At 37.5% G+C, this 16,253-nt stretch overlaps 1 protein-coding gene across 9 annotated transcripts in view; it reads right to left on the bottom strand.

Annotated features, from left to right (window-relative positions):
- The window catches only part of NEK11 (NIMA related kinase 11), a 216,287-nt gene that overhangs the window by 133,780 nt on the left and 66,254 nt on the right, over window positions 1-16,253 (bottom strand). For 8 of the 9 annotated variants that reach the window (XM_036030649.1, XM_028518308.2, XM_036030651.1 and 5 more), the window contains 3 exons: window positions 15,948-16,066; window positions 1,884-1,948; window positions 801-927 (listed from right to left, as the gene is read on the bottom strand). In XM_036030649.1, the coding sequence (XP_035886542.1) occupies window positions 801-927; window positions 1,884-1,948; window positions 15,948-16,066 (311 nt within the window). The remainder of the gene's footprint in view (window positions 1-800; window positions 928-1,883; window positions 1,949-15,947; window positions 16,067-16,253) is intronic. The other variant, XM_028518311.2, reaches the window with a different exon arrangement.

The following is a 16,253-nucleotide window of genomic DNA, read 5'->3' as shown; positions in this document are numbered from 1 at the left end:
AGATAGGATCTATTGCTAAAAATAGACTACAGTTTCTCATATGCTTTCTGCACTGAGATTTAAACTGGTTCCATGACAAGGAAGGAGAAATTCCTCTGGAACAAGAGATCAGAGAAATTGAGAAATCTAAGATGCATCTATCACAAAAAACAGAATTTTTAAATTTACAGCATTTTGCTGTGTATCATGTGCACCCTTTTGTGCATATCGTATACGGGATTATTACACCCCTTATTATACCCATGGTATGTAATCATTACACCCATGTATAATGTGCACCCTTACTTTTCCCTCAAAAATCTGGGCAAAAAAGTGCACATTATACATGGGAAATATGGTAAGTTTACCCTTAAAGCTAATATCTTTAGTAAAAATTCTTAAAATCAACAATAAGAAAAAATAAAGAAAAACTGTACATTCCTCACAGAGGTAGAAGTTAACTTTAAAATAAAAAAAGCACAGTGTTTAAGATTATAAATGCTTTTTTAATAGGCCAGAAGAAACCTATTAAAACTTATTGTTTATTATAAATTAAGAACTTCTCCTTGTGGTTCAAGAAGAAAGAAGCCAAACCAACCAATTAATCTAGGAATAAAAGGACTTCTTGAAATCAATTTAATGGAACATATCAAATTCCAAATTTAAAAACCTTCTTTTACTTTGGTCACAAAATGACTCAGATTTCAAAGGGGTAAAGTAAATAAATCCAGTAAGTAAGTGATCCTCAAACCAAAAGGCGCTGCTCTCTCAGGACAGCAGTTGAGTGAGTAAGCCACTTGGGCGAGCCGCTGCCCACTCACCAGATGTCGGATTTCGTGCCGTAGCCTTGGTGCTTCAGAGCCTCGGGACTCATGTAATGCGGGGTTCCAGTCAAAGTGGTGGCTAAATCACAGGATCCCATTAGGAGTCGAGAAACTCCAAAGTCCCCTTGAAATAATAATTAATTTTTGTGAATATTTTAAAACAATGAAAAGCAGCCCTGGGAATTAACAACTGAGGATCTAATCTGACAATTTAATATGCAATGATTCATATTATGTTAAAGGGGAACAGAAATATATTTTAAACTACACAATGCTGGTGAATAGCTTTAAAAACATAAGCCTTGTGGGTGAAGGAAGACTTTGATCCAGTCACGTAAATTATGTAAACCAAACTTTATTTTTGAAATTCTGAAGGACCAGCAACTTGAATTAAAAAGTTATTTCAAGCCTGAATAATAAGAAACAATGTTTTGAAAGGGATGAACATAATGATTTGCAATTTTATCTGAGGAAGGAGAGTTTATTCTTCATTTACAATAAAGAAAAGTTTTAAGTAAAAGACTTGAGACTTTTCAGGAACATGACTATAAAAATTTGAATCCATCGTCTTCTCTATACTTGCCTAACTGGTTGCAGGCTTTTATGCTTTCCCTGTCTAAGAACATCTTGCGGGAAGATTAAACAATCCAGTAACAATTATGAGCAGAGATACAGTCCTGAAGCGGAACAAAAGGTTAACAAAGCCATTATACCAACATTTTACTTATCTGTGATGATTCCTAATTGCTTGTGATAAAACAAGCAGGGAAATCTGTAGTAACTGACCAAACTAGTAAAACAAGTCTAACCACTTGGAAAGTGTCTGCTATGGAGTAGGAACTCAAAAAATACTAGTTGAATCTGCAAAGTATGTAGCAAATATCTCATATGTCAATTTATATCAGGTAATCAGAAACAAAAGAATTGGGTTTTATTGGCCCCAATCAAATAACAAAAATTCAAGAACTTTAAATAAACGAGTGATTACTCTGATACCATGTGCTTTAATTTGCTATATCGATAACATCTAAACAGTATACCCTCCCATGTTTCTGGAACACATATTTTTAAAAATCTTACCAATTTTAAGCAGATTATTTTTCAGAAAAATGTTCTTTGATTTTAAGTCTCGATGAAGTATCTTCCTAGAAAAAGGCAAAAAAAGGATATATAATTTCATGCAAAATGTAAAATTTTAAAACCTTAACATATATAATATAGATGGGTATATGTGAAGTAACTCACACATAAATATACATTCTTAGAGACATATCTTTAAGTGTTTGAAAGCTACAAAGCCACATTTTCTTGTTTCTGTAAGGAGGTAAAAGGTTTTTTAAAAAAAACAGTTTTAATTCAGGAGAACATGTAGTTGAGAAGAAACTGAGATGTTTTCAACTGTTTTAATAGGCTAGATGTTACTGTGTTTTTGTAGCATGATCTACATATACCCAGTAATCATACTCAGTTTTAGACCAATTACTACAAAGCTTTATAACTATTATATATAATCTATTACATATTACACATATGTTACACATATAATCTATTATACATATTATAATCCAAATGTTCAGGTTTTACATATTTGTGGAAATAGTGCTAATGATGAAATTTAATAACAGATAGCATTTATTAAGTCTTACTATAAGCCAGCAATATAAATTATGTCAGTTAAGACTTTTATATCTGGAATTGTGATAAACTGAACAATTTGAAAATCTTTCCCTAAAAACACCTAAAAGTGTTAAAGAAAGCATACAAATATCTTCCCATATGCACAGCTGAGCCCATGAGAAAATAAAGCAAATGCTGAGGATTACATAACAGAAAAACCTACAGGGTTGCGCTTGTCTCGGTAACTGGCTTTAATGGCTTCCCAGAAACAAGAGCCAAGACATTGAACCTATGTAATATAATGTGGAGAATTGGAACTAATATATATGCATCAAGTCAGAATCCTATCTGTGGTCCACACCTTAAGCAAAAAGAAACCTAAGAAACATTCACTTACAATAAACAAAATGACAAGGAAGCTTATCTGACAAAACAGCTATGGGAATGTAAAGTGCAGCATAGGAAACATAGTCAATAACATTGTAACAACCATGTGTGGTGCCAGCTGAGTACTAGAAATGTTGGGGGAATGTTCTGTAAAGTATATGATTGTGTAATCACTATGCTGCACAGCTGAAACAAATATAAAATAATACTGAAAAAAAGTTTAATTGAAAAAAATTAGAAAAATTTTTTAAAAGAAAGCTTATCTGTACGGTGAAAAAAAATCTTCTTTTAGAGCTTATAATCATATGTCTCTGCACATTTACATTTGGGGTTCAACTATTCAATAGCTATATGGCCTCAGAAATTCTAAAGCCAAGAAATTTACATAAAAATTAGTACTCGACCACTAATACCCTCTTGGGGTGTTGGGTGGAAGCAAATGTAAACCAAAAATCAGCAGATACTATAGTGAAATTACACCCCTGAGAATGTCAGATAATCTAATAGGATTTAAACTATAAAATAACTATATTTTAAATAATTAAAATCATAAAGGAAAATAGAAAACATAAGATAAAAATAGGATACTACACCTCCCCAATGATGCTGATTTGAGAGACAACCAAACAGAACTTCTAAGAGGAAAATGTGAGTATTGAAATTTAAACCTCAAGAATAAAACTTCAGCTTCCAATTATGATGGAGTAAGCTTATATCACACTGAATCTCCCACCTTCTACAGTCATACAGAAAACACTAAAAAATTTAAATGATGTAAAATCTGGATAAAATTTTTTTCTTATAGAGCAACTCTACAGCTATCAGAGATCAGCTAATGCAAACCAAGGGAGTCAGCACTTGAGGAGACAGAAGCTGGAGAGAAGGAAAATGCACTGAAGGGCAATGCATTGTTTCCCTCAGTTCAGCTGGCATGAGAAGAATGCTATGGCCTAGAGTTTGCAGAGTTTCACTGAGCTTATCAGACAAAAATTATAGTTCAGGATTACCAAGACAGCCAGGACTTGAGGGACAAATCTTCCAGACAAAAGGAAACAAAAGAGAAGTTGAGTCTGACATTCTGCATGGATTTTTCCTCTGAGGCACCTGCTGAATTTTAAACTGTTCAGGGGAAAGACATTAAGGAGAAAGCAGATGTTATGAGGTTACAAGACCAAGTGGAGCCTTCAGTACAGACACAAAGATGAGGAAGGAGGGTCTTAGAAAAGAACTAGAGTCCTCAGTGGGGGCCAACTGAAAATAGACCAGCCCTCACAAAGTGTGAAACCAGCCTTAAACCGCCTCAATTTCTTATTGGAAGGAGGTGATCTGTCCCTCCTGTAACAACCAGACAGAAAAAATTAAATCCTCTCCAGCAGAAGATAGTATCATCCAGCATCTCTATACTATTTCACATATATTGTCCAGCATTCACTCAAAAACTACCAGACATGCCAAGAGAAAAGACCAGATGGCCCAAAGGCAAAAGAAAAAGAAAGATACATAGATGATCCATCTATTGCAATTTTTCAATTAAGACTTCAAAGTAACTATAATTCATATGTTCAAGAAAATAAATGACACAATGGAGAATTTCACCATAGAACTAGATTCTAAATACATTAAAAAAATAATTGAATGGAAATTCTAGAATTGAAACTAATATAATTACTAAAATTAAGAATTCTATAGATATGTTTGAAAGCAGGCTAGACACAAAGAGAGGATTTAGAAAATGGAATAATGGCTCATGAAAAATATTCAGACTAAGAGGCACACACACACATATACACACACACACAAAGGGTGAGAAACAGAAAAGAGTATAAGGGACATCTGAAATGTGGCTTTAAAGTCCTAGCATATGTACAAATAGATCCCTAGAAGGGGTTCACAGAAGTAGAGAAGAGAATGTGAAAGCCAAACACACACCTAATACAGGGATGTCCAGCTCATTTTCACCAGGGGCCACACCAGCTTTGTGGTTGCCTTCAACGGGCCAAATGTAGAGCTCCTGGCCCCTGGTTAAGGAGTAGTTACATTACACAGTCCCAAAATTACATTCGGCCCTTTGAAGGCAACCATTCGGCTGATGTAGCCCCCAGTGAAAATGAGTTTGACAACCCTGAAATAAATACCCTGAAATAAAAGAAGAGATTAGGGAAAAGGCAGAATCCAGAGAGAAAATGATGGGAACTTTCAGAATCTAGAAAGACATGAATTTACAAGTTCAGACCCAAAAGAAATCTCAAGCAGAATTTTAAGAGAATAAAAGCATTCCACAAGTAGACAAAACCTTCTAATACTAGAGAATAACAACTACAAAGAGAAAATACTGAGAATGAGCTGAAATAAAAGAAATTACTTTAATTAAAAGGACAATTAGATGGAGCCCAGGCTGATGTGGCTCAGTGGATTGAGCGCCAGCCTGCAAACCAAGGGACACTGGTTCGATTCCCAGTCAGGGCACATGTCTGGGATGTGGGCCAGGTCCCCAGTTGGGGGCATGCGAGAGGCAACCACACATTGATGTTTCTCTCCCTCCTTTTCCCTCTCTCTAAAAATAAATAAACAAAACATTTTAAAAAATAAATAAAAGGACAATTAGATGAAGACTCACTTCTCAACACTGACAACATAATCCAGAAGTCAGGAAGATAATATTTTCAGTGTTAGACAAAATATCTGTCAATCTGTAACTTTATGCTTAATGAGTATAACTTAAGATTTATTTTGCCAAGAATAAAAATGGGCATAAAAGGAAGGCCTGGGGTGCAGAAAGGAATGGTGAGCCAAGGGGTGAATACCTGTAAGGACTCTAAACAAGGGTCACCTTAAGAGTAGTAACAATGGTAATGGTAATCATTAGTTTGTGGAATATTAAGAAAATAACAGTAATATAAAAGGAAGGGGAAATGTTTTTGGAGTTAAAGTCTGTGTAATGTTAAAAAGGGTAGATATAGTGATTAACTTAAAACTCCATTTATTCAATTTAATAATTGAAGGGTCAATACTAAAACATTAGGAATAAAATGTATAATTGTTAAACTGGTAGTAGAAAATGGGAATGAAAAACCTGACCAGTCCAAAGAATAAAGGAGAAAAAGGATGTAACAAAATAAAATAGAAGTACATTCCATATATTGTTACTCACAACACACTAAAATCATCAATTAAAACAGAGAGAAGCAGGACTGATTTATTTTTTTAAAACTGTTCTAAAGAACATACTTAAAACATAAGGACATGGGAAGGTTGAAAGTAAGAGGGTAGGAAAGATATTCTAAACAAGAGGAAGCTAGCAAAAAGCAATATTAGGCAAATTAAAAATAAAAAGTATTACTACATATAAATCAATAATTTATTGGGAAGATTTTAAAAGTCCATACTTTTGTACAACTTATGACACAGGCTTAAATATATGGTGAAAATTAATATTAATAGAAACTTAAGGAGAAACTGACAAATCCACAATCATAGTAGGGAATTTAGCATAGTTTCTTCAGTAATAGATTCAGTAGACAAAAAAATAATAAGGATATAGGTCTTAGCAACATAGTAATCGATTTGAAAAACAATTAGCTTGAGCTAATCCACATAAATTGAATATTGCATAAAAAAATTAAAAGTCCATGTTCTTTCAGGCACACATAAAATACTGTCAAAAACTGTCCATGAACTAATCCATAAAGCGAGTCTCACTGGATCACAAAGAGTCAGCAGCAGACGGTCCACATACTCTCTGGCCTCAATGAAGTTACATAGAAACCGATAAGGTGCTCGGCACACTGCAGGCAATGGCAATGTCTGATCGAGACAGACACATTCTCTGTTGTTTAAGTTTTGTTCTGGTAAGGTAAATAGGCAGGAAACAACTAAATGAGCAGCTATATAATCTGATATCAGCTAACAATTAAAACTATTAAAGCAATAAAGCAGAGTAAGGGGCTACAGACTAATCAGGGTAGGCAATGTGGGTTTAGATCAGTGGTCAGAAAAGTCCTTAGAGAAAGTGACCTTAGAGCAGAGATATGAATGAGTCATGGTTGTGATGGCTTTTACTATTATTTCTCACATTGCTATTGCTGTTATAGCACCAATAAATCAGAAAAGGAAGTCTGTGTGAGGCTAGCCAGCAAGGATGAATGGTGAACAGAGCCACTGAATTATACACATTACCTCAAGAGAAACAAGACTGAACTACTGGGAGTGGTTCCAGCTGCACTGTGCTTCCCCCTTACTGTTCCACACACCGCTCCCCACTCCACACCCTGCTGACCCCGCCGCTGCTGAACCGACACAGCCTAGCACGTGGAGTCCCCTGTTTCCAGCCTTCTCTTTCACCTTGTTTATACATCTGCAAGAAATGGCCTGATGAAGGATTTTTTCTAATTGGTTAATTTATTCATATGAACAACCTAATAAAGGAATAAACATTTAGTTATATATTGGAGTAACTTTTAAAGGGAAAAAAATTCGTGGCCAAGAAATTGTCATATCTCTGTCATAGCCAATATAGTACTTCCTTTATCTTAAATGCAGCACACATGTTTCTCCCTCAGTGTCACTGCTCATATTTAAATACCTTCCTCTATCACCTCTGCCTCTCAGAATCCTATCTGCCCTCCAGGACTGTACTAATACAAACCTCATGTAGCTCCTTGGGGTCCCCTATTTCTTTCCTTCCAAAGATACTGCCCACCCCTGGTCCTGGAGATCCATCAGTCTTGTCTGTGAATGCCTGGCCCTCTGGCTCCTCCCAAATAAGGACTAGGATAAAACATCACACCACAGGATGTGGAATCTAGCATTCCAAGTGGCATTGAAAGGAACTAGAAGAAAGTACAAGGGAGTTAACTCTCTTGGCGTGAACCAATGAGAAACAAGAGGAGAAGAAAGATAAGCAGACAGATTTCCCCTCCTTTCTCTCCCCTAGGCATGCTATCCAAGTATAAGCCATGTGGTGTCATCCATGCAAATACTCCATGCAAATACCCCTATCCAAGTATATCCAGGGGTATAAGCCATGCACATACCCCTGTCAAGCAACCTGCTATTGTCTCTACCCATCTCTTTGTAAACCAATGACCAATACAACAACACACCAGTTCACTTTGCTTCATATCTTTGCCTCACTTCAGTTTGTCCTCACTCTTACCTCCCTAGAAGGTATCAGCATTCCAGGCTTTGCCCCAGACTCTTTCCTAGAGGCCCAACCTTAGGAAAGGATCCCCTCTATGACTGTCTCCTAATTTCTAACCATCATCAGCAAGTTAGACATGCTCTCCCACTTCTGTTCTTCTTTTGACACAACATTCTTCCATTGACCAATCGTTCTTGCTAAACTATAAGATCTACAAGGTCCAATCTTACTTGCCTATACCATCCCCCTGTAACACTGGAAACATTTAGCAAAATTGGTAGGCTGAACTTGATTAAATTCTTGGGCTTATGTGTTCCTAAACTCTTCAAACCATTTTTGACTGACATCTTTTTAAATGGACTATATAATTCCCTGATTTCACAAACAAAAGATATTGTTAACAACTAAAGATTATAATAGCCATCAATTACTATAATTACTGGGCCTAAATAGGAGACCCCGGTCTGGGAACAGTATTCCTGAGACTTAAGCTAGGAACTGAGACATAGCTTTATAAAATGAAAATCGGCTCTTGAGCCTCTGATTTTAAAACCTTCCATGGCTCTGCACTGCTTCTAGAAAAGTCTAAGATCCTATACACAGCTTACAGGTGACTGGGAACTCTGGTCCTGCCAGTGCCTCCAGCAGCCGCAGCAAACACTCAGGCCAGCCTGGCCAGCCTGTATCGTCTTCTCTTCACACGGTTCTTTTCTCTCGGTAGAGGCTCAATAGCTGCGTGTTCACTTTAGAAACTCTGTCCTTGGCACAATGGTGAATGCCGCCTTGTGGGGCTCATTCATTAATCTAGAATAGTAATAATAATAAATGCCAACTACACACTATGTGCTGTACTATGTGATGTGGGGGATATGTAAAGATTCATAAGACAAGGCCATGTATCCCGTAATGCTTACAATCAGGTTGGAGAAATAAAAGCACACAGATAACTATGATAAAGATGGCAGGGGGAACCCAGTCAACAGCACATTATTACAAATTATAAACTATTAAAAATATAGACATTCATCAGGGTTACATGGAAATTTCTTTCTCATCAAATGATTACTCTTATGAACACAGCTGTAAAATTGTACTATTATTAGTTAACACCAGAAATAACAGTTATAAAAATAATTCTTTGTTTTACCATAACAATGATAATACTGGGGCCATACTGTTACCTTGGTGCAGTGGGCAAACCCCAGCCATCCAGAGCAAAGCTGCAAATCCTGACTGAGGAGCAGGCCCAGAGAACAGCCCATCACAGAGTCCCTCTGCTTTACTTTAGGAGACAGATGGGCAGACCCAGAAAGGGAATGGAATCTGAACTGTACATAAAGGGAAGAATTAAGGCTGCTGGCAGGGGTTTCCTCTAATTCATCCTCTAATCTTTATCCTCTTCAAGGCTTCAGAGAATTGAGAGGAATGAGCATGCTTTTGAGAGTTGAGAGGAAAAGGAAGAATAAAAGTAGACTACACAAGTCTGGGACACTTAATTTTAAAACAAATAATCCCAGGGGCTATAATCTAAAGCACTAGGCTACTATTTTATGCCTAATCTGGAGATAAGGAAATCCACACCTAGAGAGGCTGAACAATTTGTCCAAGGTCACACAGCCTAGAGTACAAAGGGTTCTGCTTGACTGTACAAACCAAAATTCCTACCTATGTATGTTTTACTCGTGGTAGATGCTCACTAAATGTATGTTAATTTTAAAAACACTATCTTTGGCACAAAGATCAATGCCATTATCCTTGGTGCTCATTTAGTAATTAAAAAATAATAGAACTCTTGTATTAAATCAATATTCTCTCCTGCCTTCTTATATTGCCATAGCATGAGTATGTTGACTATGTAATGGTTCAAAACAGTTACATTCAAAAACAGGAGGTTAAACAAAAGTTGGCATCCTCTCTGCCCACTCTTGGGGTTCCCCCGGTAGGGCAGGAACTGTTGAGTGCCTACCCAGTGGCCATTCTCCTGCAGTTCTCCCTTGCCATCAGAATCCCATGCGCCCTGGGGAGGCCAGGCCCTCCTCAGCTCTGGTAGGTAAGAGCAGTGGGGAGTGGGGAGTGAATGCGTAGGAGGGTATAGGAAATAAACTGAGTGTTCTCATTTCCTTTTGGAGTGACTGGTTTAGGCAGTGATGTGACAAAATTCTGCCCAAGGGTAAAGTATTATTTTCAAGAAGGTAAAATTATAAATATGAAAATATAAAATGAACACATGTCAAGAGTTTTAATTGAACTAATTAATTAATGAGGGAACTAATAAGATATTAAAACTGAGTCAAAGGATCTGTGACAAGCTAGGGTATTTATTGGCAGATGTGATTCCTGGGTTGGATACAAAACTGGTTAATACCCAACACGGCCAGAAACCACATCCCGGAGTTATCTGTTTTACAGAAAAGAAATTATGTGCATCTCTTATGGACAAAAATATTCAAGTTAAACTCTGTGTGTGCAGAGTTATAAAACAGCACAGATGACAGAAAGTTAAGTCTGGCAACTGCACTAAATTAATACTCCGTAATCTCTTATCTCTTCTGAGTTTTGGAAAAAAATTAACACCAATGAGACATTAGGGAAGTCTGCTGGAAGCTTATAGGAAATATTCCCCAACTCTGATGAAAGATCAAAAAAGAGGGCGATATATGTCCCTGTTAGCATGTCTGGTCTTTGGCTACTGCGTATGAAAGGGTGACATGAGGTAGCGCTGCGGGCATCGTGGTAGCCACGAGACAGTGGCCTGATGACCAGAGCTGGCCACGCTGAGAATGGAGTAAAGAGAGAGAAAGTGCTTGAAGCCCTGAGGGTGTTACTGAGCCACCAGAGTTAACCACCCTCCCTGGACACTTCTTTTTAGGTGAGATAGTGAGTTTTCTTTAAGCTGCTTCTGTTACTTGCAGTTAAAATGATCTTAAGTTCACTTGGTTCCTGCAGCTGTCGACTGTAGATCCAAGGAGTGGGTGTGGGTCTCTTTTCACTACAAGTGCCCAGGGAGTTGGAGCGTCTAAGGGTTTAGAGTTCAGAATAGTGATCCAGGGACCTACTAGGAAATCAGGTATTACACACTTGGAGTAAGTAATATATTCCAGAGAAACTTATCTGAAGATTCCTAGACTACGCAATAGAAGATGAGTTGCACATAATAACACATTAATAGCCCTCACATTTATAAATATGTGGGTATGTTATTCACCACTAAGTATTTTATGAAAAAGGTAAACAATATTCGAGGAGGCAGTTATGAGAAGTAATTGGCTGGTGCCATAGTGATGAAATAATAAACTTTGTGCAACAGATCAGCTATTAAACTCTTTGGTGAATTTTTTTAAAATTATAACTTATTGACTTTGTGTTCTTAGTAAGCAAAAATAATTCCAGCAAGAAAATCTTATCATATACGCAGTTAGCATTCTTTCTTTTGAAGTATATAAAAATCAATTCCAAGAAATAACAAGGTGATTAGTAATATAGGAAACTTTTATAAAATCTTTCTTCTAACAAGCTCAAAGCAGCTCCCCTCCATCTGTTATCTCGTATGTCCCACACCGTATCTGTAGACGTAGTGGGTCCCTTTCATTTCTCAGTTTCATGATGCCCAAGAGAATTAAGCGATCTGGTTAAGATGAGATGGCAATTTGTGTTCAAATGCACATCAGAGCTGCTGCTTCTGTCTCCTCCATCAGGACCTTTTCTATAGCCTCTCGCTTCCAGAGCCACAGTAAAGAACAGTCTGTGGAGACAGCGCAGGTATTGCTCAGGACCCCAGCCAGAGGCAGAACTGTGGGGGAGGCATAGACAACGTAACCTTCATCTCCCCTTAAGCCCGTATCTTAATAGTTTCTGACACATCAGCTCCCTTTCCTACAAGTCTGTCCTTCATCTGGCAGGGTCTCGGGTGGATCTCAAACTCATCTTGCCAAAGTTTGACACAAGCAGGGACTCCTTCGTGATGCTTGGCCCAGGCAGCTGCCATTGCTGGTTTCTGCCACGTGGCCTTTGTCCTAGATTCTGAGGCACCTGTCTTGCTTCCTTCTCAGCATTGTGAGCCCTCATGACCATCCTCTGTGTCACAAGTCAGGGAGGAGTCAGGTCTTCTTCCAATGTAGCTATTGCCAACACAGCAGGAGTTGCCTACACCTGGCCCTGGGGTGGGGTCTCCTTGAAAAAAAGTGACCTTGGAACAACCTCAAGAAGAAGAACCAGGCAAAAGCAGGAATCTCCAGTAATACCACAGACACCACATCTTCTCTTTGCTTCTCCATCTTCAAAACTAAGGTAGCACACCCCCATCTTCTGACATATTTTCTGACCTGGATTCACACTACATTAAAAATAAATTCCTCCTGCCACCTTTCTGGGAATATTTAGCCATTCTAACAGAATACTGGCTGGGGAAACGTGTGGGATGTTGGGTGAGGAGGCAGTCATCTTAGCAACAGTGTCTCTGTCCTGGTTCCTCCTCCACTGTGAAAGCACCCAGGTCAGGAGGGCCTCAAGGTCCAAATACGGGGCTTTCTGCACAGGGGCTGTTCCTGCCCATCTCTGAAAAATCTAGGCTAATTGAACTCCCCTTTTCAAAAGAAATGAGGTTTTTTTTGGCGGGGGAGGGGGTGGTCAGTTTGTTTGGTTTGGTTTGGTTGTTTCCATGTTAGCACTAGGGGCCCAAAAAATGAACAAGACATTGTCTCTGTCCCCAGGGAGTTCCCTTATGCCCAGTTTGCTGTAGCATCTACAGGGGATGATGTTTTAGATTAGATAATTATTTAAACCAAAGAGAAGAAAGGCTATAGGATTTCACTTGCAGAGAGAATAGTGTTCTAGCTTTGCCCAGGGTTCCAAAGTCCCCCAATACTGAACCAGCCTATGGAAGCTTGAGGGAGTTGGTAATGAGCCTCAGAATATAATCACCTTTTTAAAAAAACTTAGATCTGTCTGTGCAACAGAGGCTCAAGCCCACAGGGAGGAGTGAGTTTTAGTGCTACATTCTCAAGATACATAGCTTTTATTCAACTATGAATATCCTCAGCTTTTAACATCATTATTTATGAGTATATAGTTTTGGAATATTATAAATATATAAATAAGCCAAATTAAAATAAGTTCAGGAATTCTCCAAAGGAGTCAGAAAAAAATAATTTCTTCTGTATCCTAATTCTTCTTAGTTTCTCTAGGGTCTTCTTTATCTCCTCTGCTGCTGCACTGTATTAGCCACAGGTCTCCAAAAACACAGAGCCAATAAGAGATAAAGAGATACAGGGAGGCATATAAAGATGGAGATGAGACAAAGTCAGAGCTAGAGCTGGAACTAGAGATTTATCCTGAGGAATTGGCTCATACATAGAGAGGCCGAGAGGTTCCTAGATCTGCAGGTTGGAGGTCCAATAAAGCAGGTGGTGTAATTCAGTCTAACAGCCTGAGAATAAGGAGAGTTTCTGTTCTGAGGGCAGAAGATGAGATGAGATATCACAACTCAAGTAGTAGTAGTAGAGAGAGAGAAACATTAACGTGAGAGAGAAATGTCAATAGGTTGCCTCACATACGTGACCCAGCCAGGGATAGAACCTGATACCTTTTGGTGCATGGGGCAATGTTCCAACCAACTGAGACACCATGCCAGGGCTAAACAGACATTTCTTAATGTTTTGGCTATTACAAATAAGACTTCTATGAACAATTTTGTACATGTCTTTTGTTGGGCACAGGTAATTATTTTTCTTTTTTTCTCTCTCAGTATTTGTTATTGTATTTTTTCCATTACTATTTAGTCCCCTTATAAACCCCTGCCCCTGCAATCACCACACTGTTGTCCATGTCCATGAGTCCTTTTTCCTCAATCCCTCTACCTGCACTTTTAGCTGTCATTCTGCTCTCCATCTATGAGTCTGTCTCTATTTTGCCTGTTAGTTCAGTTTGTTCATTAGATTCCATACGTGGGTAAAATCATATGGTATTTGTCTTTCTCTGACTGGCTTATACACGGCTAATTAATTTTCATGTGAGAAACAGAATTGAGTTACAAGGTATCTGAATGTTTAGCTTTGGAGGTACTACTAAACATTTTTTTTAATTTTTAAAAATAACATTTTGTCAAAGTAATTATACCAATTTACATCCTAACAGCAATATAAGAGTGTTTCAGTAGTTCCATATCTTTGTCAACACTTGTTATTGGCGGGAGGTTTTTTAGCCTTTCTGGTGGCTATGCCCTCATTTCTACATTGAATTACAACCACAGACATTTACACAGGGCTTAGCAGTTCACAAACTTTTAAAATGTATATCTCAATGCATATTCCCTACAGCCCTATAAGTAAGCGGTGAGGATGCCATTATTATCCCTACTTTATAGATGAGAAAACAAAGGCTCAGAGAGGTTAAGCAACTTGCCCAGGACCATAATAGAGTATGTGGTAGAGATTCTCAATCCTGTATATCCACCATGATACATGGTTTATATTTATTTTGGTCCATGTTTTATCTTTGCTAGTTAACCAGCAATTTGAAGTTAGGCCTTGTATTTCATTTATCACTATCTAATACATGAATAAATATAAAACTGACAATTTTCTATTTATATATAACTTTATAATTGGTTATAGCAACATAATGAATAAGAATCTAGGGTTAGATTCAGTTTGTTATCTGAATCAAAGGATAGTATTTCAGATTTACAGTTCCACAAATATCCAAATATTTAAGCCCCATTTCATGACTTTCTTGGAATGTTGAAGGATTCTAAAAAACTTAAATCCTTTCTTTGAAGGTTATTTTAAACTCCTTTATTTTAACTAGTACTAAGTAGAACCAAATGTATCAAAAATATTTGGGTTCCTAAATGAATCAGATTTCAGTTTTGTTTTTTGCACACAAAACACCAAAGTTAGCATCTTTATATGTGTTGTTTTCCTTATGGATAAGCTAACACATATGCCAAGGAATAGTAAAGAAAATAAAAAATACACTACAATATTAACTATATGTATACAAATGTCCTACATTCAGTAGCACTGGGTAGTTTATTAAAAGATTATTTGATACTCTTACTATTGTCTCTTAGAATGGTTTTACATCAATCAAAAGATTGTTACAGGCTGTCAGTAAGTCCCTGGCTAACTGTATCCTGGAGCACATGCTCCAGAAGATACCTGGCAAAGCACAGAATAACCCAATGACTTCTTATGTACCAGAAAACACAGATGACACGTTTAAGTTATCTGACATCCATGGAGAGGCAGACCTCGGCAAACCCTGTAAATTTCCACTTTGTTCAAGAAAAACGTACCACATGTCGCTCCCACTCCTGAGTCAAAAGCTAACACAGACATTTCTAACATCTACTTTCATGCTCTAAGCATGTTCATCTTTTTAAATGTGTTCATATCATTGTATGGGTCTGTAAAACATTCTAACATCTAAAACTTCTTAAATGTTTTAAAATATATTTTTGAGGCACATTGTAAATACAGATTATAGACAACCAAACTCATAAAGCATACCTTGACCTTCTTTATCAGAAAACTTTCAGTCTGAGTACCAAACAGTACCTTTTGCCTCAATTACTTAGTTCATCTTGAGAAGTAAACTCCACTAAATGTGCACTGACACTCTCCAAGGTGACCGTGCAATGCATTTGCAGCATCCTAAGGTATTTATAGCTCAGGCTGTTGTAAGATATAATAAATTCACAGCATGTTGAGGTATCTAAGAATTGCTTGTGATTCACAGGGTATGATCAGATATAGTGAATGTGTTTAATACAATTTCTGTCTTGTATTCAAGGCCAACTTGATTTCTAGATCAACAGTAAAAAGTTATTCAAGTAAATCTTCTACATACAATCATTCAACGGTTTTCTCATGAAAAAGCATATTATAGATGTTTAACTGTAGTAATTTACTTTTTGGTCTTGCTTTCTTTCAATTCTACCCCCCAAAACTTCATTTTCAAGTTCAGAAAATATCCTGTCCCTCAGTAACAAATGAACATACCTTTCATGCATGTAGTCAACTCCCAGCAACAGCTGGATAAACCATTCTATTATCTGATCTTCTGAAAAAGTTTTTCCAGCTTCTTTATATTCCTGAATTTTACAGTCCAGGTCTCGGCCCTGAAACAAAATGGCATAACTTATCACATTTTTTCAGTTAAAATTTTAAATTCAAACTCTCTCCAATACAGTTGATATGCAACAGTCACTGTTTTCATAAGAAAGCGAGGACACACTGTCAACGCTGCAACTGTCACCGACGAAGGTTCGCCTCCTGACCCAGCTCCAGGCAGGCTCCTCGGAGCCC

The sequence above is a fragment of the Phyllostomus discolor genome, chromosome 7, assembly GCF_004126475.2.
Source record: "Phyllostomus discolor isolate MPI-MPIP mPhyDis1 chromosome 7, mPhyDis1.pri.v3, whole genome shotgun sequence".
Taxonomy (NCBI): domain Eukaryota; kingdom Metazoa; phylum Chordata; class Mammalia; order Chiroptera; family Phyllostomidae; genus Phyllostomus; species Phyllostomus discolor.
Note: the sequence above shows the minus strand (reverse complement) of the source record. Positions and strands in the feature narration are given on the sequence as shown.